This window comes from Tetrao urogallus (assembly GCF_951394365.1).
Source record: "Tetrao urogallus genome assembly, chromosome: 14".
NCBI classification, from domain to species: Eukaryota; Metazoa; Chordata; class Aves; order Galliformes; family Phasianidae; genus Tetrao; species Tetrao urogallus.
In genome coordinates, this window is record NC_136827.1 from 4,364,655 (window position 1) to 4,389,140 (window position 24,486).

Sequence of the window (24,486 nt, forward strand, 5' to 3'; positions counted from 1 at the left end):
CCCAGATTTTAATGAGAGTCAATTCACCCCTGAGTTACTGGGGCTCTCAGCAGTCAGCTGCACACCAGAAACAGTGAGGGCCCTCAGCAAGAGAGTGCAGCCCTGGCTTCTGGTGAGGACCTGGTGAGGTGTCTGACTGCTCACCAGGATGCTGGGAACCCAGCTCTTGAATGTGCTTCATCTGCCACAGCACTGTAATTTAAGTTGGGCCTCCCGAGTGGCCCATTCACCCCAGCTGCCAGATCCAGCCACACTAATGCATCTACACTCATTATTAACTTATAAGTGAAGAGCACAGAAGTTGTCAGCTTTAGCAGCAGGTCCCCCAAATCCCTGCACACCAGCAGGAGCTGGCTGTGCTGCACGGACAGCTGTGCTCCCGGCAGTGACACGCTGCAGGACACAAGGAGCTGTCTTGTTGCAGCCCTGGGCAGCCAAGCAGCCCACTGCACATGGCTGGCAAAGAACGCACTTGCCGGCTGCACCTTTTCATCTTGATAAGGATTTTCAAGGTCATGTTTGTTTCCCTCCTGGCTCCGGTGAAACCCCAGGCACGCAGCCTGCGGCCACAGCACATTCCCACCCCACGTCTCCTAGGTACCAGCACAACCTGTCACATTCCTCCACGCCAGCACACCCCATCTCGTCAGCTGGCTCCCTGGGCTCAGAAACACCTTACTGACTGTATCCTTTTCTCCTGGGAATGAGTGGCTGCAGCACCCTGCCGCAGGGCTGGAAGTGGTGCGTAAGGTATCAGCCTGGGAGCCTCCTCTGCCCAGCACTCATCCCTGCACACACAGCAGGACCACAGGCCCTTGCTGTGCCAGGCAGGATTCCTAGGTAGCTTCCAAAAAAACCTTATGTGCTGCCCGTTCACAGGGCAAGCTAATTATACAAGCTGTTAGGCATGTGTGCATGCACCACAGTACTCTGAGTCATTAGAGCATGGGATTTATACTTCACTGCACGCATCTTGCTCTTTGTGACCATGTGCCTAGATACAGCCAGAACGAACACAACTATCTGGAATGTCTGCAGCTCACCAACCAGCCTATCTGAATGCAAAGCTGGGCTGCCCCTGAGCCTCACTGGCTGCTTACGATCGGGCTGCACATCCAGCTTTCCCAACACTGTTTAGAACCCCTATTCCTTTCCCCCTCCCCCCCAACATTCGAGAAGAGTGCAGTGCAACGTTTAAGTCATGTTCTTTTCTTGTATTATAAAAGCAACTCAAGTGCTGGGGAAAGCCAGGGCAGTTCAGGTGATCCCAGAGATGAACATGGGAAGCCCACCCCCCCGGCTCACGGACCCATTCCTATGGCAGCAGCCACACCTCAGCTGATGGCAATTCCCCCCCCTCTCCCATTCAAAGGCACCGGACACCCAAGGCCACAGCTCGCCTGCCTCAGCAAGCATGTTTCTGTCCTTCACTCACTTAGCTTTCATTTATAGAAGCCCAGTCTGGTCCCCACAGAGCTCAGGACAGCAGCCTGCAGCACTACATCCCGCAGCACAGAGCTGGGTCTGCAGGCTGATGCCCACTGCCAGCTAATTGCCACAGTCAATAGGAAGTGTCACAGAGTAGGACAGCGTGTGTTCAGCACTTCGGTTTGGTTCTCATTTTACTCCTGTGCTCATTAACAAAGCATCAGGGTGCATTCTATGTAAAAACAAATAGCAATAGCTGTGTTTTATGTGGATTAGTCAGTTTCTGATATTTCTCATATTTAAAAGAACTTCTGCTAATGATCTCATTTCACCTTCTCAGATCTCCAAGCATCTGACATTACCTCTAAACAAGCTCTATCGCCCTCATCCAGTCTGCCTCAGCCCCATAGCATGGCTCCATCCTACAGACATCCCTTTCCTAAGGGATCACATCCTACACCTCATGCTATACTCACATACAGGACTTCTCCCCGGGCCACCAGAAGCAGCCATACAGCAGTGGCAGGGCTCACAGCTCAGCCCAGACCTTCAGCACCAGTGCAAGTTGCAATTCCCACACCAGCTACTTTTTCAGCATTTACTTCTAACGCCTCACACAAACACTGACCTACTTTGTCAACGCATACTTAGCTATATATGCATACATTAATTTCCTTCAATCAATGCAACTAAAAGAATTATCATTCTTAGTCCAGGTAGTCTACAAAGACCAAGTTGAAGTCCTCCAGCAAATCAAATACTCCTGCTAACCTTGCTTTGCATATCTAAGCAAGCCTACAAACTGATTCAGAGAACCAAAATCAGTGATGAATGCACATAACTATTAAAAACACAGACCTTACCGGCAGAGGTCTTTGAGCTCTCCTCCTTCCTTCCATTAATTGTGTCCTTTATTCAATGTCCTTCTAATAATTGCCAAATCAATGGCAGAAACACGTGCTTCTACTGTTCCACACCCAAGAAGACAAAGGACAGCGATACTGCAGAGACTGCAGTGCCCAGGATGAATGAAGTCACTGAAATCCTAACAACTTTTTTCCTCTGAACTGCTTTGCAGAGTTCCCAAGCAGCAGCACTGAGTCCAGCGAACATGGAGAACAGTGCCCTCCAGATCTGCTCACAGCAGATTCAGGAAGGACATCCAGAAAGAAGCCAGCATCCTGTTAGGTGTCACCTTCACAGTGTCACAGCAGATGGAATTACAGCCTGCAGAGCAGCACTAAGACAGCATCCATCTCTGATATTTAAGCTGTCTGCCCCGAAAGGCAAACCGGAAGTGACATTGCTGCCCGTAGCGCCAGCTCAGTGCCCCTGCACCAAGTCAGGGTTTCCCAAGGAAGCACACTGTGGGGGAAGGCTCTCCTGCTGCAGAGCCCAACCCCCGTGCCTCCTTGGTTACTGCAGCAGCAGAAACAGAGCCCTGAAAGCACAGAGTAGGGTTGAGGCACAGCAAGGTGAAGGACCCACACCTCCCAGGACCCAGCAGTAGAGAGGCAGGAGGCCACAATGCGCCACAGCCATGACAGGCTCTGGGACAAAGCTGTCCAGCCCTTCCACCTGCAAGTAAGCGCACAAGTGGCCTGCACATCATAAGCTATGGTCTGCTGCACTCTCGTGATGAATCCAGAGGCAACCACTTACCACTGTCAGGATAGAAGGAAAAGAATCTAACCCACATCCCATCCAGCCTCTAACTTTACTCAATAAAATGATGCAGACAGGTAGTCTAGCGAGAGAGATCAGGGCCTAACACAAAGAAGTCAGGAGTAAAACAAGACACAGTGCTCACTATTAAAAAAAAAAGAATGAGATTTGTTAATAAATTAATGCCTTCTATTCTTCCTCAATAGCATACAATAAAAATATTCTCAGAAAAATGCAATGCAGAGCCTCACAGCAACAAGAAGTGCTGCATTTCTTCATACATCAGCCATTCCCCTATCTGCACCCAACCACTTGATGGACTAAGTGCCCATCTCGTAAAGTCAACAAGTCACCTCTTAGGATTCAGTCTCAGAAGGACCAGATTTGTTTACCCCGGTTTTGTCCTTTCTTTAAAGCTAAATAAAGGACCTAATGCTCTTCAAGTGCAGAGTGCTGCACGTTGGTCCCCTGTGTGTCCAGTCACCAGCTCGGGTGCAGTGATGCTCTGACACGGCAGACGGTAACGAATTCTCAGCGCTCATTGTAAATGCAACAACTTTCCAGTTACCTAGAAACCTTATTTCAAACCAACACAAGTTCAGCTTTGTACAGCAGAGCCTCCAGGCACCAAAGGGACATCACCTCTGCTGTCTGTCTTTTTGCTTACAATATATGACAGCAAAGGGAACTTCTCTGAGCATCAAGCAGAGAACCTACCTGTGACCGGCTAAGAAAACAAGTAAACAGGACTAAGAGGGCAATTTGTTACAGCTGTGCAAGCCAGAAAAATGAATACATAGTCCTCAGTGAATTGAGTGCACTGCCTTGTTTTTTTTGTTCAGTTGAATCAAGGCATCCCAGAAGCAGGCTGCAAGAAAGCAGGAAAGCTAAATTGGACAACACAGCTTTCAAGAAAGAACTCAGTGGGGAGGAAAGAACATGGGAACCCTGCTAGCCTTTCCCATCCAACATAGATGCATTTTATATTCTCCCCAACACAAAACTAAAGAGCAAAGGAGAAAGAACTCAAACATCAGTAAAGAGAAGCAATTCCAAGGTGAGCTGTCAGAACACTGGGGAAGGGTGCAGTAAGCAACACACATGAAGTACACACAGAGCCCTGGAGCTGACTGTTGCAGTACAGGAACGTGTGCCTCCATTTTCATGCACAGGATATCAAAGTTTAGACCATTATATTTGTTCATTAAAATCAGTTGAGAAAAACATCTTAACAAGTTTCCATGCCTTTCTTAGCATGTTAAGGTTCATAATGCTTCTTGCAGTTCTCTGCTTCACATGTTTTGTTCAAGGCTTACTGATTATCCTAATAAAATAACACACAAAAGCGCACGAAAAACCCTCTTAGAGTGAAAATTAGAGCATCGGATCTATTACACCACTCAGCCTTTCACCTCAGCTGGAGGAACATTAGGGCCTTTGGACATCTCATTTCAATGAGAAGGTTATTTAGTTCTGGAGAGTTTGCAGCAAAGTATGTAATCGCTAAAGGATTTGCAAATGATACATGAATATGCATGCCGCACTTCTCACCATGATATAAATCCTATTGTATATTTATGAATGGATTGCTTTGCCTCTAGCATCTACATGTATATAAACACAAGTTTTATTCTTCCTCCCTTCTTTTTAAGGAGGTGCTTGAACAAATTTGCATTTTTTGAAATCTATTACCTACAATGCATTTCTTGCTTCCCCCCTTCAAAAAAAAACAACAACTCTCTACATCTCCTCCTTCCATAAGGGAAAACACATACTGTATGAGAGGCTTTAAACACCCTTTAAGCATGTCCCCGAGAGAGCTAAGCAACAGTGGTACACAACTTGAGAGAGAAAACAGGAATGACAACAGCCAGAGAGAGGAGGAAAAAGTATTCAGAACATCTGAGTAGGGAATAAAGGTGTGAAGTGACAGGTCTATAGCTTGCATTTGATTGCAAAAATTCTAGCTAAAGGGAAGTAAATCCTCCACAGGCATCTAGGAAGCAACATAAATACTAAACCTCCTAATGCAAAAACCTTGTGCCGCTGATGGAACTCCATTATTCCTTTCATCAGGCACCCGGGCTGCTCAGGAAGCAGCATTTCAGCCTGTCTTCAACAATGTTTGGCACGATGTGCTACCGCCCTTCAGGAGGGTATTGCCACACACCTGCCTAACGACCTCAGAGAAGTAATTTCAGCAATGCCTTTAGATACTTGTTGGAATGATTTAATTTAGGTTATTTCATTGCAAATCTATGCTGTAATAAACCTGTTGGCAAAAAAGCACTTGTCAGCATACAGCACTCCATCAGAACCAAGTCACAGCAGACTTCCAAGCAGAATGATTGCAGGGGTGAATTACCACCACTTGCACTGCTTTCATTCCTGTTAATACACAGCTGAACTCTTAGCATTGAGAACTTAAGTGCCTCAGCTGTCCTCCTCCTCCAAGGACTTGGTGTCACTTGGCTCTGCATGGGAAACAGAAACAGCCCCCAGGTTACAGCCCCCTTCTGCAAAGGGGAGACCCACTGCAGGGAGCAGAAGGGCAGATGCAGCAGCCATAGGAGCACAACAGAACATGATCAATGCATGACAAGTTCCTTCTTCCCCCAAATAATCATTGCCTTTTTACACACCTAATCCAGGCTGCCAACTGCAACACACTCAGCTTAAGTCGTGCCTTGCCATGGTAATAAGAACAGAGAAAAAGATCCTCAGGAAGGAAGAAATGTAAAGAGCGCCCTGAATCCAAAACCACAGCAACCATGCCTGGAACAAGGACTGCCAGACCACGTAAGTTACTGAAGATGCAACAATACCATCAGAACTACAGGAGAACCACTATCCAAAGCTGCAGCAGCCTGTCCCAGGGAAGCAGACAGAAAGTACACCAGGATGCAGTCAGGGTATTAGCTACAGCCTACTGGACAAATAGGGAGTAAAGATGAGAAAATTCAACAAAAAGCATTTGTTTTAGGGCTAAGAGTGGCATTTACAAAAGAAGTGTGAAAGCAAACCTGAATGAAAGATGTCACTAAGTGTGAGCTGCTCAGCTGCAAATTGATCTTGGCAAATAATTTCAATCTGCAACTCTTCTGCAAAAGATCCAGGCAGGTTCCTAAGCCATATAACCCTCCCTACCATCCCACACATTCTTCCTCTAAAAGTGAAGTGAAGCTTAAAGAGGAAGGGCAAACTAATGCCCAACTATGTTTGTTTCTCTGATTTTACACGCCTTAAGTATTTGGGCTCAGAACATGCCTCTCTTAGCATCGAGCAATGAAAGACCATGACAGCAGATACCCTCTACATTTAATTATTAGAGAGCTAGTCGCATGAGGAACTAACAGTGCTATCAGATCTTCTCTGAAGAATTAACAGATGGCCTATGACAACACATTTACCTTTACTCAGAATTACAGACTGTTTCAGCTGCCCACGTAGCAAACCATCATCACTCTAACGAAGCTGAGAGCTGCACAGTCTATTGCAGAGCACACCAGGTGCAGCTGCTCATCAGCAGAAGCACATGCCAAATAAAGTAGCAAAATGTTAAGATGGAAGATTGCAGAAGGTTCTTTATAAGACAGAACATACTGGGGAGAGCTGTTAAGGATTAACCCTTAAAACTGACTTCCCATCCTTTAGTCAGAAGTGCTTCACCAAAAACACGCACTTAACTGGAACACCTTCTCAGATCTGATGCTGTCTCTCACCAAGACAGCACAGAAAGAGTGTGCCCCTGTGCAATAAATAGCTTGCAAGACGTGACACCAGGAGTCTCAGCTTTGCTGCTCTACCTCCCTGCTAGCAGTCTATCAGCAATCAAATACTGGGACAAAGGAAGGGAGCAGCAGATGAAGACAGTGCAAAACAGCAGAGGAGAAACTATGACAGAGATACAGGAGAGCTCAGAGCCTGAAAGTTACTTACCAGAAGTCAAGGAGGCTTGGAGCCCTAACAGCAGCTTTTTTTGGTTATCGCTCACATCTTTGCAGTATCACATTTCTGGCCCAGCTTCACAGATTGAAGGAACTGCAGTTTATTAGGCACTAGAGAGACTTTGGAGAAAGAGCAGAAAGCAGAGGGATAGGCTCCATTCACAGACAGCACGAAAGGAAGGGTGTTCAAACATTCAGAGCACTGGGTTAGAGGAAAACTATCAGAAGACGCAGATCACAAATCACACAGAACTGAAATAGGGGAATGACATCCATAATAACTGGAAAGGCATCACACATTTTACAGAGTAAGCTCAAGATAAATTCTGAAGTTCCTATATTCAAAGTTTAAAAGCAAAAAAATAAGAAGTCTAAAGCATCTAGTGTCACAGAAAGAGTCAGGATATGGATAACAGGCACGACATTGCCCCTCCCTGCACACACAGGTTAACATACAGACAGAACAACGCTCATGGAGAAAATGCAGAACTCTACATTTAATTATACAGATTTGTCCATGGAAGATCTCTTCTGTGGACAAATCTGCCTATTTCTATCTTACTGGAAAACCTCCTCATAGAGATGCACCTGTCAGGCAGCCCAAAGCACTCTACATAAGCTTCCAGATAAGAATTAAAAAGTCCTTCCAAGGCAACAGATTTTACCCTTGCTGCTTAGATCTTCTGCGGTGCGAAATACGGCCGACATAAGAAAGGACAAACAGCAAGTGTGACTCACTGCCCTACTGACTGAGCAGCTATTTGGGGCAGCTGGATGTGGAGTTTTGAGGAATTTCGGAAGAAATCTAATCAAGTGGGTGAAGTGACAGCTGAGGTGAAGAGAAATGAGATGCTGAAACACACTGACCAGCATACAGGGCAGAGTGCTTTAAGCTCCCCGTCCTCTGCAGGGTGAACACGTGCTGCTAATCAAGTGCACCTGAGCTCACCACTAACACCTTCCAACAAAACCTTTGTACAAACTGCTGATTTCATTTTCGGTTTAACCACCACAAAACTCCACACTCATGTTGAGAGGCTTTTTTTTTTTTTTTTTTTTTTTTTTTTAAAAAAAAAACTGACAGCCTCACCTGGAACACGACATCCAGTGCCGATCATCCCAAATTAGGCAAGTCATACAATTCTATCTTTGAAAGGTTTCCTTTAGTTCTCCCTCTCTGCTTTGCAGGAACTCATTCAGAACACCAGTAGGACACAAAGCTTCGTGGTTCCCCCCAGCATCACTCCATCAATCCTAGGCTGTATCTGGAGAAACACTACCAACACAGAAGCAGCTGCCAGCAGTATCTCTCTGAAAAGGAAGGTCTCCGGATAGCTGAGTCCCAACAACAGCTCAAGTCCTGTGTAGCACAGAAGACTGTGCTAACAGATGGCAAGGAATCAAAACAGCACCACTGTGAACAAAGGCTGGACTGCAGCAGCCAGAGCCTGCCTGAACAGCAGCCACCCAGCAGTTAAGAAGGAGAGGAGCATCACTTCTAAAGCACAGCCCTCTCAAGATGCTCTTCCAGATCAGCGACATAAGATGCAGAAGCACAATACATGCATGTGCCCAATCGGCTCAAAATGAATCTTTAGAACGACAGAAGCAAAATTGGCTGAAAACTTTCCCCCTGCACCAACCTGCAGTGAAGCAAGCAGTGGTTCCAACTTTAGAGCACCAAAATTCTCTCAAACACGGAACAGGTATGAATGACTGCTTCCTGCAAATCAATACTGCTCATTGGGTACTTTAAATCAATAAAGCTTTTCTCCACAGAGTAAATTCTCTTGAAACAGTGATTAGACATTTTAGGACAACTAAATAGTTTCATTAAACAATACCATTAGTCATAAAACATCAGCTTGACACCTCAGCCAGAAAGCACTCCATCAGAACTAATTAATCCCCACAGCACCTCCACGAGACTGAGAGCACCATTCATCTGTTTTTAAATGTGCTAGGCATTTCTCTTACGGAATACAGAGGTGGGGTGGAAGTTACAAGTACCAGAACAAACAGAGCAAGCTGAGCCAGCCCAACACATCCAAGAGCATGAGAAAGCAGAAGAACACTGACAGCTGTAAGACTTGGCTTCTCTGCATCTTCCCGCTGCAGACCAAACCTCCTGTGAATACCCAGAGAGTCTTCCAGATGTCATCTGACTGGCTGAGTGGCAGTGAAAAATGGTTATTATTCTACTGGGAGCAGTTTTGTCTGTTGTTTGCTCAGCAAATTATCTATGCATGCAGCTTGAATGTGTGTGGGGGGACGGACAGGAAGGGGGAGCAGTAACCTCAGGCTCTGTGAATGAGAACTCTGGGTTTTATTGGAGCAGTTAAAGCTAAGTTCTCACTACCACAAGCAAAGCACATAACCTTACTGAACAGGTATCATGAATGGCAAGCAGCCAGCAGAGAAGGTATTTCCCTCTGAGGAAGTGGCTGATCTACACAGCTCCTGGACACATGCACGTGGCAGCAGCAGCCCACACATCCCAGCCTCTGCCATCCACCAGCCCTTGGCCACTTGTTCAGCTGCCACGTGCCCTGCCAGGGGCATCAGCAGGGCACCCAGTCTGAGCCAGCCAGCCGCAGTACTGAGCAATGCGAGGAGGACTTTCCACTAACACATATACAATCTCCCCCTGTATGGCAAGGCCATGCAATTCTCCCAAACTTGACACAGCCAAGTGCCACGCCGAGCCCAGCTCTTTCACAGAGCACCACCAGCCATACCTCTGTACTGTGGGCAGCACCACACCTGCATGCTGAGCAGAGAGCATGGTGCCTCAGCACCTCACCGACACCTGCTGGAACAGGAGACACAATCACAGAATCACAGAATTGTAGGGGTTGGAAGGGACCTCCAGAGATCATCGAGTCCAACCCCCAATCAATCATCTACCAACAGACTCCTCAGTCACTGCAGTGAGAGCCCAGCAGCAGGTCAGCCACAGGACCGCTCCCCGTGCTGCCAGCACAGATTGCTTTGTCTTCAGGGTGTTCCGTTAACAGTTATTTTTTTGGGACCAGCCTTTCTGGGTCTTTCAATATGTTTTCTCACACAACCTAGAAGATTTCAAATCAGATTCAGACACCATCACATTTGTCACCAGCTCCTCTTTCCACAGCTGCACTGTGAAGAAAGTGTCAGTGACAGCTCCAGGACGCTCTGTGCCACAAGGCAGGGTTCACTCAGGCTCTGCTACACAACGTGCCCTACCTGCAGAACGCAGTCAGAAGCTACAGGCAGAGCTGGCACCCCCAGCTCTGGGCACAGCCAGCCCAGGCCGCAGCTGCCAACATGTCCTTGCAGTGTTCCTGGGCTGAGCGCAGCCACCACAACCTCCTGCCTGGAACCACCTGTGCTAAAAGAGCTCCCACACTGCCATACAGGACCCGGATCAGCTGCTGCTGTTAAACAAATCCAGACAATGAGACATTTACCAGCCAGAGCACGTTCTGGATCAGGCTTCCTGAACAGCTACAGAATTCCATTCCAACAGCAGCAGCTCCAGCTGTCGCAGTCAGCAGTGCCACTGGGCCCAGCACAACAGCACAGGGATAGCCACCTACATGTTCACCATACTCACATCTTCATCATTTACAAGCTGGTTTTCAGTAGAGCTACTTTGCTATGAAAACACACAACCTGCACAGGGGGAAGCTGCTGATCCCCTGCTCAAGTGAGCTGCAGTCAGAGACAGCTTCACAACTTCACAAGCTGGCAGCCCTTCTAATGCACAATTTAAGCCCTCCCCACAAGAAAGGCAACCTTGCAGAGCAGAAGATGAAGCTCAACCTAAACTATGGAAACCCAGCAGTGGATGTGAGCACAGTGAGGGGTGGGTGCTGCATTTCTGCAGTGGTGACAGCGGGTCACCTCTGCTGGTATATTTACAAGCACAGCATGCAGGCTCTCGTTCATTACTGGTGAAAATGCACAGCTACTGGTGGTGACTGTGTTGGAAAATGGTATTTTATAGCTGAAAATTTGTTCTATCAAACAGTGTTCTTGTGTTCTTTGTATCTGTTGTAGTTTTCACGGAAATAAACAGGAGGCATTACTTTCAGAGTAACCTATGCATTAGAACTTATATTAACTTCCACTTACTGAGGGGGGAAAAAGAACCCAAAGAACAGTACAAATCCTACACATTGAGACACCTTCTCCCAAAGACAGCATTTGAAGTGATTACAAAGACTGCATTTCTGTCACTCAGCTGTGTGCTCACAGAAAATGGCTTTTACAGACACAGGTGGAACTGCCTGTTCTTTATAATAAAAGAATCAGCTATTTGGGGGAATATAAACATGAGAAAGATGCAGATCTACATACACCTGACAGGGCATTAGGGCAACTAGCAGTAACAAGAGATAACAGCAGGCCAGCCAGCAGCACGCCGTGGTGCTGCCGGTGATAAAGAAATGCAGAGAAAAGAAATGAGGATTTTGTCAGGATTTTGTCTTCTCCTGACATTGATTTTCACCTGCAGAAAAACACAGCTCCCTTCTTTCTTGAGGCTTTTGAGTGCTCTCCCTTCAAGTCTTTTTACTCTTAACAATTCTTACAATTTAAGTAGCTAAATTTCGCTTTATTGCAATGATTATAGTTAATAGGCAAATAATCTAAGTAGCAGGTACTCACATATGAAGTTTCAGCAAGATGCTCACACTTCATTCTTTAATACAACAAGTTTGGAGATCAAGTGTGCAGAGCAGACCAGGTGTGAGAAGCTTCATGAGCAGAATAACAGAAGAAACACAGCACGCTGCAGCACCTCATAGAGCCTGGCAGGAAGGCTTAAAGGGGGCACAGCAAGATGATTATGCTCTCTATATAACATTAGCTGGTCTTCATCAAGATCCTCAGGCTCTTTAAGCCCAGCATATTCACAAGTAAACAGGTGGCACTAGCTTTAAGAGCACAAAGTATGCTCCATGTGACAACACATACACTGACATACATTTGCCCTGAACCCTGGCACATCCCTTCTTATCTTCACCAGAGCTTTGCAGGTTCAGAGTGGAAGAAGTCTCTATATAGAGTATGAAGTTGACTCAGACAGACACTGCAGAATCTGAGCTTTCTTTTAGGAAGCGTCTCCAACACACACATCACCATAGCCTTTGAAAAATGAAGGCACGAAGTGAGGCACTGCTGCCTCCCAGAAATGCAAGCACCTTCTGTGGTTCAGTAGCTTCCCCAGGATGACTTGAGCAGCTGAATGTCATCTTCCACACTCAACAGAAGCCCAGTGACTGGGACAAAGTGAGGTCAGCCAGCTCCATCTACAACAGCTAGAAAAACCCACGTACGCCAACAAACCAGGAGCATGAGAACACAAGACCTGGAGAATAGGACACGTTTACCAGGCACCTTCCGGAAGCTTCAAGGTAGAAAACCCTCTTAAAAGACAGTTTGAGGCAGATCAAGAAGTTCCCTTACACACTGCGGAGAACCCACGGACAGCACACACTCTGGTATCCAGATACCTGTCTCCAACCCCGATGTCTGATGAAAGCAAAGCCTCATTTGAGGCACTGTGTTGGTGCAGCTCCTGCTCTTAAACATCACTGTGCGTCAGACAGCAGCTGGGGCTGATGTTTGAGACACACTCTTACCTCTGATTTGCTAATCAGCCCAGCAGCTTACAGAGCAGGTGCATCCCCTGCAGCTGGGACAGGACTCCAGTACGCTTTATCACATGCTGGTGGATGCCTGGAAAATCATGCTTGCCTTTAGAACTAGGAATAACAAACTGATTTTTCTCCCAGCTCAGTAAGGCTGAGTCACCTATCACAATGCATCCAAGTCCAGAATTACCTAACACAGGACAAACTTACAACTAAAAAAGTCAGTTATTTCTGCACCCTTCTATATAGAGAAAAAAATATCTTTTTTTCCCCATCTGCCCTCTAGAAGTGCCTCACGGCTTTTTTAACCGGAAACCTTGCCTACAGGATACCCAATTCCTCTGTTACACTGTAGCACAGTAATGGTTACATTACAAAATTTCTCTCTGGATGATTTCCCTAAACACTCTAAAATCCCCAGGCCTCCTCATCTGGAACAGCCCTGTGATGCAAGGTAGGAGGCACCCAGCACACAGCAGGCCCAGCCAAGCTGTCAGAGCATCACTCAGGTCACCGCAGGACAGCGACTCGCCCAGGTCGCAGTGACTCTGTACCACTTGAAGTGCAACGGCCCCTCTTACCAACAGCCCATCTGAAGAGGTGGTGCAGCGAGCTACAAACAAAAAAAAAAAGGCAAACCTGCAGGGATGGCAGTGCCAACCCAAGCACAAACCCGATTCCAGCTGTGATCCCAACTGTAATGGGCAAGTCTGTGCCCTGAAGCTAGATGGTATCCCTGCTCACGGCTTTTCCCACTAAATTAAGCTGGAATGAAAGACTTAGGGAGGTTCAAAACCTTCATGCCCTTTTTTTAGCCACTAGTTGTTGCTCACTAAATAAACCAACCAGGTATTCTAAAAGGACAGTCACAATGAGATCTCACCACTGAGAGGCAATGGGGTTCAGAATGAGACTTCAAACATAAATCTTGCTCACTTCCCTGAAGTCTGCAGTTTAACAATCACACTACCCAGTATCTATTGCTTCCTCCTGGATCAAGGATAGCATACATGAGCAGAGCAAAGAGAACACTGCAGCAAACGCACACAATCACCTCTCAGCTGCAGCTAATTCACACACCATGTCCATGCAGAGAAATGCTGAACACACACCATCAGATGCACAGTGCCTAAAGCCAACCTCCCTATAGCAGGGACAGTTATGCCTGAGCTGCTCAGAAACTCCCATCACCTGGTGTCCACAGAGCTGTCATCAGCTGAAAGAGAAACTTATTCTCATAAGTACAGCAGACCATGTGCCAAACTCATTCAAACACGTGGCCCCCCATATGACAGGTAAATGTTTTAACACTGAAATTGTTCAGCAGTCGATCAGCGAGCTCTTCCAACCTCGCTGGTGTTCTGAGGCAGGAGGAGTGTCCAACCGCCTGAGTTCACAGCAGCCTGGTCACACTGCTGGAAGATGACTCAGAAGCAAAGCCCATCAGGGCCATGTGTATTCAGGTGTATTACTATGTGCACAACAAACACGTCCTGTGATAGGGCCTGTTGGTGATGAATGCTCTCTTTTAACAGCAGTGAGCAGTCAGCCCTGCATGGATAAGGCAAGCCTTCAGCTGCTTCTGTGTCTGACTCACAAGCATAGACACACCAGAACTGCTATAAGCCGCCATCAGCCCTAAGAGATTTCTCACTTATCTTCACCAAAAATAAAGACACTAAGAAAGTATCCCCACTTTAAGCTCATATCAACTTTTACCAAGGTTAAACAACACACTGAGGCACAAGCGTGCTCTCTCAGCTCTTCCAATCACTTCACTGAAATACCAGCTTAAAACACATTCCAAACCTTCAGCGGTTCAACAGGTTACACGTTTGTCACCAGGATACAAAAGGATTCCTCCTGGAATGCAGAACACTCCTTAAAATCCTGTAAAACTGCACAGCTCACTTCTTTTCAACATCAGCTGAGCTATGCAGCACCGGAATAAAACACAGTGCCGGCATCCCACGTGGGATCCCGCAACGGGAGCTCTGCAAAGAGCAGGGGCTGAGCAGGGGAAGTGGGAAACCAGCGGGGTGCGGGGAATACTTAACGACACGGAAGGAAGCCCGCAAGGTGCGCTCACAGCACACGCCGACCACGTTCAGCAGTCGGGATTTGCAGCTCATCGAGACGGACGTCCGAGCCGCGTGCCCGGGATTCCCGACACGGCACCCGAGGCGGGAAGCGCTCGGACCCCGCAGCGCCCCAACGGGGCTCCCCGCGCCCGCTCGCAGCGGCTGCCCAACACGGCGCCGGGACAAAGAACCGCCGGGACTCGGCCCGAGCGCGGGGCGGCCCGCTTCGTTCCCGTGGCTCTTCAAAGTGAACGACGCCGGGAAAGAACCCCTCGGGAACACGGAGAGCCGAGCGGAGCGCCCCAGGAAGCGGCGACCCGCGCGTCCCACCGCCCCCCGCGCGGCGCTGAACTCGGAGGGCCGCGGCACCGCCCGCGCTCTACGAGCAGCCGATCGGGGCCGCGCGCCGAGGGGGGGACGCGCCGCAGGTACGGCCACTCCGGGGACGAAGGAGGGCGGCAGCGCCGCAGGTGAGGGCGGGCCCGGCCCGCGGCGGAACGGCACAGAGAGGCCGGGCCCGGCGCGAGCCCCGCAAGGCGGCCGCTCCCCCGGCAGATGGCCGTCCCCGCCCCCCACCGCCCACCTGTCGCGGGGGTCGATCCAGCTAGTGGTGCGGCTGCCGTGGTCGATGTAATACACCTTCCCGTCGTAGTCCCGCGCCTCCTCCCAGCCCGCGGGCAGCGGCAGCTCCTTCCGCGGCATCGTCCCCAGTGCCGGCCGCGCCGCCCCATGCAGCGCCCCGCTCCGCAGCGGTGGCCGACCCCAGGTTAGGGCCGGGCCGGGCGGGCGGCGAGGAGCGGAGCGGTGCGGAGCGGGGCCGCGCCGGCCCAGCCGCGCAGAGAAGCGCCCCAGGCGGCGGCGGCGGCTCCTCACATGCCGGCCCCGCGGCGGGGGTGGGGCTTGGCGGGGGGGCGGGACCCGGAGGGGCGGGGCGGGAGAGCCCTCGGAACAATCTGCGGAGGGACCCGGCCCCTCGCGGCCCCGCTCCCGCGCTGCTCCGCCGCCTCGGGCCGCCCACGCTCCCCCGGCCGGGAACGCCGCCCTCGCGGCCCCGCCCCTCCTCGCGCGGCACCGGCGGGGCGGACAGCGCCCCCTGCTGGAAGGGCGGAGGCCTGGCGGAGCCGGAACGGGGGCGTGGCCCCGGGGCGGGAGGGGCGGCCCGCGGAATGCCCGCTCGTGGCCGGCAGCCGGTGTCTGCGGTTCGGCGGCGAGCAGCCGGCCATCTTCCGACGGCCGTTTGTGCGTGGCGCAAATCTCCCCGGACGTGCGCGCAGGCGGCTTCGATTGACCTGAGAGACCACCCCCTATGTGACCCTTCTCGGTCTTATCCCGCCCGCCACAGCGGAGCCACGGCGTGACGGAACGCCCTGTGTCGTCGAGGAATCTGCAACCACGGCGTGCCTAGGCTCGGCACAGACCTTTCGGCCCTCCGGCTGCACGCCCTGCTCGCATCCCGCAGGTTACGGCTGCGCGGGGCGCGTCCAACGCAGCCCTGAACGCATCGGTACGGCTCTGTGCCGAGCGAACCCTGCACGGAGCCCCCGCAGCCAGTAACATCGATGGCTGTACTCAAACCAACGGAGGTCTCTGACAGAGGAAAGTTTAATTTGGTCTTTCCCTATCAGAGCCTTGGACAGGCGACCGCGGATTTGTTGAATGTCAAGCGGCCTTTCCCACAGCGTCACGCTACCCTCAGCGCTGAGAAAAGTAGAATTCCTCGGATGAAACGATTTACTCACTTTTATGAGCCCCGCTGCCGCCGGCTGCTTTCAGCAGCACGGAGCTTCGCCGGGCCCGTCGCCAGCCGACCGAGCCCGGGGAGCGGGCAGCGCGTGGGACGCACGTGCGGGCCCGGGCACAAAACCGCCCGCAGCGAGGGAATGACCACCTCTCATCGACCTCGGCGTGCTGCGAGATTTTTTTTCCTCAACCACATCAAGGTTTTATGTTTGTTTGTTTTTTACAAACGACCGCACTGCGCGTGCTGCCGCGCGTTCCATCGGGCGCGCAGTGCCGTGCCCCCGCAGCGCAGCCTTGCACAGCTCAGCACAGCCCGCCCGACGCCTCCGCGCTGGGACGCACCTGTGTGCCGCACGGCGGGACCGCCGCGGGCCTCAGCACGGAGGGGCCGCGCAGGCGCAGATCGGCGCTCATCTCAGACCCTGCTGTGCTTTGGCCCGCGGCGGGGCTGGGGGCTGTGGCAGCTGCGGCAGTGCGTTGTAACGGCCTGCCTTCCTCACCTGGGCAGAGACCACGCGTCAAGGTGGGGGTGGCATCAAAAGTGTCCTTACAGCCCACAGAAGCAAACAGGTTTCTCCTTCCTACTTCTGATATGAATTTTTGACTGATGGAAAGGCCTGGTTTATCTGATAGTACTGATTTTTTGCATTAGGTGATGCTTCTTGAAATTCTATTTTCATTTATATGTGTTCTTCACTTGATGAAGCACACTATGTGTGCCTATTTGCAACAGCAAAGAGACCTGGGCTGCATCCAGCATGATTCCAGCAGATTTCCATACTCAATTACAAAATTAGGCTAGAACCTGCCATGAGCTGTCGTCTAAGGATATAGAACTTCTGTAAATATGGTTTCTCCAATAGCAATATGCTGCTGAGCTGCTGTAACAGCACAGGCAGCATTGTGGTATGTTATCTGCCACCTTCTGTACTCATAATGATTGAGCTGACACTTCCATTGTAAATCGTATTTGCTGAGGGTTCATACGCTGGCTACGTTCTCTTGCCTCTCTCCAAAACTCCAAACAACTCTCTCCCACAGTGCTTTCAATTTCAGTATTGCTTTTTCAGTTCTCAGCTCGAGCTCTGCAGCAGAAGCCTGACTTTGGCCTCAGAACAGTTCTCAGGAGAGGTCAGGACACTACACGTATCTTAACAAACAACAAAATAAGGAGAAGCCTAATTTATTTACGCCTGATATGGATTTTGAACAAGTGCTGCAGAGGTTCTGGGAACAGGATGTGTGGAAACAGAACCATTGGCAGCACGTGACCTCCTGCAGGTCCCCGCACACAGCTCTCCTGCAGGGAGTCTGGCAGCGCTGTGCCACCAGGAGCTCACCGTGGGTGCTGAGCTGCGTGCTGCACACAGGGCTCAGGGGAATGACCTCCAGCACAAGCTGTTTACATCTAGGAGCTCAAATGTGTTGCTAGGGACCTGTGCTTTGAAAACCATTCACAGATGGGGATAAATGGTCTCTGAGTATTAACTACGTGACTGAACCAGGTCCAAAAGTTGTTTAAGAGTACCCTGATGATGCCTATATTTGCAGAGGAACTTGTCCTTCTGAGTTCTTCCCCTGCAAATCTGTCCCCAGGAAGTAATATCAGAAGTGGTGTTTCACTTTTGTTTCCTTCTGCAGAGGATAAAGAGAAGTAGCAAAATTAAGTCTGAACAGTTTCAGCTTTAGGACACTGGTAAGAGAACAAAGGCAACACAAGGCTGTGCAGCAAATTCTTATTTCCAGCCTCTCAGCTGCAAGAAAACTTCTATTTTAAAAAAAATGACCTAAAAAGCTCACCAGTACAGATCAGAGCATTCAGGAAAACCGTGACAGTGAGAAGTGCTTCCACCTTGTGATTTCACGGTTTAAGTTTACACCAAAAGTAATAACAAAGTAAGCTCCATGAATACCCACCTAATATTTCACTTCTTTAATAAGTTTCACTTCTAGACAAGTCTGATAACAGCACTTCACATCTATCAGCACAGAGTAACATCTGCAGTGAGGGACGTATAGGACTTTCTCTGGAAATGTACCCGGATTCATCCTTCTGAGAGAACAGGGCCTGGAGTTCTGGCACATGCAGTGCACAGGGGGAGCACACAGGTGCAACACTGCAATCAGAACAGGATGTGTTCTGTTTGCTCAGCAAAACTCAGATGGGCTCTGAGTGCAATAGGCACTGCACAGAACTGCCACCAAGCTGTTCTGCTTTAAACGAGCCCTGGAGTGAATTAACGCCTGTAATCAATTCAAACATCTCTGCTGATACCATGAATCATTAAAAACCTCATCTGCAACCCCAAAAGCAAGACTGCTCTCAAAATTAAGTGGAGCTTTCTGACTACATACTTGAACGAGATAAAAGCAGCAGGGCTCTCGCTGATGCATGGCTCCCTTTTAACATCATCAAGAGCGACTGTTAGCTCAGGAGAGGGTCTTTGATCTTACCTCCCATTTGTAAATGCGGTAGAAATAAGCAATCTCACAAAGAAGACAGATTGCACGGGGGCTCCGGGGCTCACAGCAAGTCTTTCCGTCTTCCATTTAATACCATGTTACTGCATTTTCAAACAGTCTGGAAGTTTCTTTGGTGCAATTAAACTAATTTCAGGATTGTAAGGTAGCGATCTGAGGGTCACTAAGTCATGAGATGCAGAGACTGTTGATAGGAGCATTTACAAATTATTTTGTTGTCATAAACAGGTGATGCTTATGTAAGACTTTGCTTACCCAGAGATCAAAGGAACACCCCTCTGCAGAATCCATGGTACAGTGATCATTTCTACATATTGGATGCTGTACACGAGATGACAGTGGCACACTAAGATTTTTCTCATTTTCAGAGATTTCACAATAGAAGACCAATAATTCACAGGAGTTTTAGAGACTTTATTTATGTATAAACAATTTAAACACTTTGCCATAAATTATCTTTGCCTGTCTCTAGTCTTTGCTTAGCAGCAAATTAAAATTAATATAAAAACTCAATGAACAATTCATACATGTATATTACAAAAAAGTTCTTGTACCAAAGTTCTTGTTAGACTTTTTTTTTTCTTTTGCGGTGACTGTAATGTGATTGTCTCAGTTTCTCGACCAAACAAACACACTAATAATTTTTAAATCTGAAACAGTGATTGTGCCTTCTGGCTGATGTATGTACAGGGTGATCTGACGTGGTGCCCATTTGCAATAGTGTAACACAATGCCCACAGCTCTACTGGAACTGATACCAACAAACTACTGAATCTAAACAGACTACACCCTGTAACTGTGTTATACTGTCCACAATGGAAATCCTCAAAGACAAACAGAGTATGAAATTTATTTGTAGTGATTTATAGCCACCATTTTGTATGTAACTTTACACTCTGCCCTCTTTGAATAAGTTAAGCTTCAGGCCAGACAAATGGAAGGTCAGAGTGCAAGTGCGGTTTTGTTATTTTAAATATAGTTTCCTTTACTATTTCCAGTGTGCTCTCACTTGCGTTCTCCTTTTCCTCCAATTGCTACACACAAATCACCCCAAAGTCATGTTTTAAATGCACCTGTATTTTGCTTTAAATGAAAACCTCTTGGATATTTATCAAACAAGCAGTCTGAATTGTTTGTGTTTCATCAGCTGGTTAGTGAAAGTGGCCCACTTGGATTTCTTAGTTTGCTCACGTGTGAATGGAGTGAGGTAATACAATACGAGGCCTTCTTTTTATTTTTCTTTAGACCCAGAACAAGTGGGTAATATTTCAGGGGTACTTTTAAATTTGTATGGTTAGAGTTTTCAGTCAGGCTTTAGTCCACTTCAGGATGTGGTTTTTAATCACTTGAACAGTAGCATTTAACTCAAAAAATATGAGCTTTTCTGCCACTTGCTATCCCAAAGTAGCTCAGCCTAGTGCCCCCATGTAGGTCTTCATCTCCTTAGGAGAGGAGATAACAGTTATGACTACTGATTCATCCATCAGAGGATGACAGCAGTTTAATTTGTTACCTCTTTCCCATTTCATTCTGTCTTAAAAACTGGATGTTGCTGCTACTGTCTGCTAGCTCTGGGTACTGCTCCACAGGCAGGACATAATATCCCTCGTAACCTTGAACCCTTCCCGTGTTCAGAAGCTGTTGCTTCTCTCCGTCTGTCCATACGCGGCTGCCCTCGCGGCCGTCCCGTGCCTTCTGCTGCTCTTTGGCCCAGGCCGACCCCAGGGCTCGCTGCCGAGCCTGGTCTAGCACTCGTGCCTTTTCCTCATCCAGTGTGTCGGCGGTGAGCCCGTAGCGGATGTTGATCAGCAGGGTGGAATGCTGGAACTCGATGTTTGTGAACCGTCGAGTCCTTCCATTGATAAGGAGGGTTGGCTGGGAGACGGTCACGTTTACGCCGCTGTCCAGGACCTTCCTCCCGCTGGTCATCGCGAGGGTGACGAGGTCGCTATCGGCTGAGCCTATCTTGACAAAGTAGTGAGTATCCTTCCCCTCGATGCTGTAGTGCATTTTTTCCAGGTAGTGAGCACTGTTAAGGACAGAGGCAATTTTTCTGCTATCGTCTGTGGCTATGCTGGAAATGCCAGTGGTTACACGGCCTTCCTTCACAGCAAACATGATTCCTTTCCCAATAATAGGAGTGCTTGTTGCAAACCAGTGGCCTGCTTTTTCTCTAATACTGGCATGTAATTTTTTAGATATGACCTGTCCCTCAAGAGCCATGAAAGCTTGATTGTGTCTTTCTGTTGTCTGCTGGACTCCTGTAATTAGCTGGAAAAAAACAAAACGAAGAAGATAGAGACCTGAAAATACTGTTTTCAGAGAACAGTGCTAATCTTTGTTTTCATTTTATAAAGGCAAGTTGCACAATGAAAAATTCTGTGGAAAGACCACTCCCTTCCCACATAAATACATCCAGAATTGGTATAAAAATACATCTGGCAAATAATTTTGTAATCAGTAATGTCAAGTAAAGGATTATGGTCACATGTGCTGGTTTACATGGTCATGTCGGTTGTGCAAGTTTCGCACAGACTGTTTGAAAATGGCCTAGTACTTCTTTTAAATATATTAAACTGGTTGGAATTTATGATGAAGGCAGAAAGCATATATCGTATCCCAGCCTTAACCCCACAAGTGCACATGAAGACCATAACTGACAGTAGCTGTAGTTACAGAAGTAGGAAACCATAGCCTCTTCCTATGAAAATGTTCAAGAAAAAAAGCAATGAAAAAGCTTGTATGGGGTGGGGAGCAAAATCATTTCTTAGCAGTACAATGAGTACCAACCTAAGTTCACTGTGACACCCACATTATTAGCTTAATTTTACCAATGGTACAACAGATGATAAATTACCTTGCAAAGTTTCCTTTTGTCATTGTTAATCAAGTTAATCAAGTTACAAGTTGTTAATCAAGGAAGAAGTCAATAAAAGACAAACTAATGACACTGTAATTATGGTAACGAGGGCTGGCAAGAAAGACATATGTTCATTAATATAAAATCTAGCTATATTCACTTTTGTTTTACATTGAAATAAATCCCTTGGCCTTCCACTGTAACTACTGTAACTACTGAAGAGACAGCAGTTCTATTCACAGAGAGGCAAATTTATCAGGAAAAAGGACTTCATGTTTCTGCCTACCTGTCCGTTTTCACACGCTTGACTCTCAGTCAACTCATACGGCGGTGACACAAAGTACATTTTTGCTCTAGGGAAACCAGGAATAATGTTGCTAAGCTGAAATCCGAACATCACCAACCAGCTTTTGACATCTAAAAATCAAAAGTAAGGAGGCAAGTAAGAAATAAATGTGCAAGAAATCCACAGATTAAGGAAATCCACCTTTGACCTCATTTGTTTCAAGTAGCGGTTTTCAGAATTGTGGTATTCCACAGTGAACAAACATGGAATATCACCTCAAATACATCCTAAATAGTTCATCAGTGATACACAACCTCTTTCATTCACTCTTTTTCCACAACTGCACATGGAACACTTTATGTAATATTTGTCCCATCTCTGACACCTTCTGATGAGGTTAATGAAATCCATAAGTGATATTGTAAAATTATGCTGTATTAGGTTTGTACTCCTAAGAACAGCTACAAAGTGTTCTCGCAAAATGCACGGCTTTCTCTTCTTATCTGCTCCTCCTAGCTGTCCTGAGCTCCCTGGAGTACCCATTAACTGCAGTCAGAAGCTTCAGATGTCTGCCTTCCACAGCACAGCTGTGCCCGCTCAGGCAGGTGCACTGTGAGTGCAGGAGAAAAGGGAGGGTGCTGCAGGGCAGGGTCTCACCTCAGCCCAGGGATTGCTGCGGGGAGCTCCAGCTCTCAGCTCGACATGACAAGCCCTGTCTTCTTTTCTAGTTGAAAGTGCCCACCATGCCCTGCTCGCTGCTGCAGAGCCCTGGGGATTAAGCACCGTGCACCGCCAGCCCCTAGGGCATGCATGGCCATGAGCCAGCACCTGTCTGCTGCCACAAAGCCTCTTTTCCCTAAAGATTCAGCGGCTGCCTCATAAAAAGTGTAATACCCGATGGTTGTGGACATCCTAATGTGTAGTACTGATTGTAAAGTGTAATACTTATTGGTTGTGACAGCAAACGTCTCCTTTTCTCAACTGTTCTGACAGTAAAATAAGTACTAAAATATTCTGTTTGTATGAAGATATTTATACATATTTCCAATTACATGAGGGAGAAGGTTTTTTTTTTTTTTTTTCACCATGAAATCTGAGGTGCCAGCATAATCACTTCCTGTGCAATACGATTTGCTTAGTCTGTATAGCAACAAACGTTTTAACCGCCAATGAATTATTTTTGCAGAGAAGATATGTGCTATACCAAAAGCAATGCATTTTCTGGGACTTAATCCAGTAGATGGATAAATAAAATAAATGCTAATTCTGAATATAGCAAAATATCAGAAGATGGCATTGAAGGTCTAAATCAAGAACTGATAAATGAAAACAGAATTTTGTTGCAGTTAAGACAATGAAGTTTGATCCCAAAGTAATTTTAGTCAATATTTCTCACACTAAGAGGAACTGCACTGTCTTCGTATTGCAAAGAAGCTATAGTTGAGGTGACAGGATGTCACACGTGTGATTGGGTCCCAGAGAACGAAGGAAACCTGCTTCAATTTTCTTTGAAGGAAATGCACACTTTTCTTGAATTTCAAAGTACTGCTAAAATTTGGATCCTTTTTTCAAAGTATCACTGCTCTAATTACTGTACACTACAGATTCAACTTTGAAAAAAGCTTTTCTTAAATATATGTTAATTAACTTTCTTTTTAGAAATTGCCGGCAGCCAGTTCAAGTACTATGTGATCTTACTAAGTGAAAAATTATTACTAATTAAGAAAAGGTTACAAGTTTTACCCAGTTCTAGCATGCACAATCAAAACTACTTTATTGTTTCTCTCTGAACATGTGCCATAAAATTTATTAAGTTTTCCAGGAGAAAATAATAGTTAAAAAATAAAAAAACAGAATTTTTGTTGTAGAGACTAAAAACTGTTTGCATATTAAAAGATAAATGGGAAAAAGAGGTTTAATTAAATCCATTCTTGGTGCTAATATGTAATGTGTCTGTGGGCTCAGTCAGAAGTTAATTTTGAAAGTAGCCCTGAAGGGAAGAGATTCCAAGATGTTCTGGTTCTTGATTCTGCTTACTAACCTGCTTATTGGTAACTTCACTTTGCTTTACATCTTTTACAAACACATTTTTGTACAAACTCATACAGCACTGAGTTCAAAAGGAAGAGCCCTAAGTTGAGCTGAAATTGAGTATTTAGCCCAAAATTACTTTTCCTCCTTCCCGTTTTTCTCTGTGGTTTCTCATTTCTTGCCCTTCTTCAGGGAGGAGCACTATCAAAGAATCAAGAGTAGCCAGCCCTTTTCACAGCATAGAAAAGAAAATAGCCCAATCTTGATGCTCTGATACCAATATATGGCTAGTAAGGTGAATTCTGAATCCTTTCCCAAATGAACTTCC

General features: G+C 47.3%; 2 protein-coding genes across 8 annotated transcripts in view; both read right to left on the reverse strand.

Annotated features, from left to right (window-relative positions):
* WWC1 (WW and C2 domain containing 1) overlaps positions 1 to 15,462 on the reverse strand; it is a gene marked incomplete at both ends in the record, with an annotated part of 61,924 nt that extends 46,462 nt beyond the window's left edge. For both annotated transcript variants that reach the window (XM_079542515.1, XM_079542516.1), the window contains one exon: positions 15,344 to 15,462. In XM_079542515.1, the coding sequence (XP_079398641.1) occupies positions 15,344 to 15,462 (119 nt within the window). The remainder of the gene's footprint in view (positions 1 to 15,343) is intronic.
* A 5,028-nt stretch (positions 15,463 to 20,490) lies between these two features.
* TENM2 (teneurin transmembrane protein 2) overlaps positions 20,491 to 24,486 on the reverse strand; it is a gene marked incomplete at both ends in the record, with an annotated part of 471,616 nt that continues 467,620 nt past the window's right edge. For all 6 annotated transcript variants that reach the window (XM_079542339.1, XM_079542338.1, XM_079542337.1 and 3 more), the window contains 2 exons: positions 20,491 to 21,252; positions 22,128 to 22,258. In XM_079542339.1, the coding sequence (XP_079398465.1) occupies positions 20,491 to 21,252; positions 22,128 to 22,258 (893 nt within the window). The remainder of the gene's footprint in view (positions 21,253 to 22,127; positions 22,259 to 24,486) is intronic.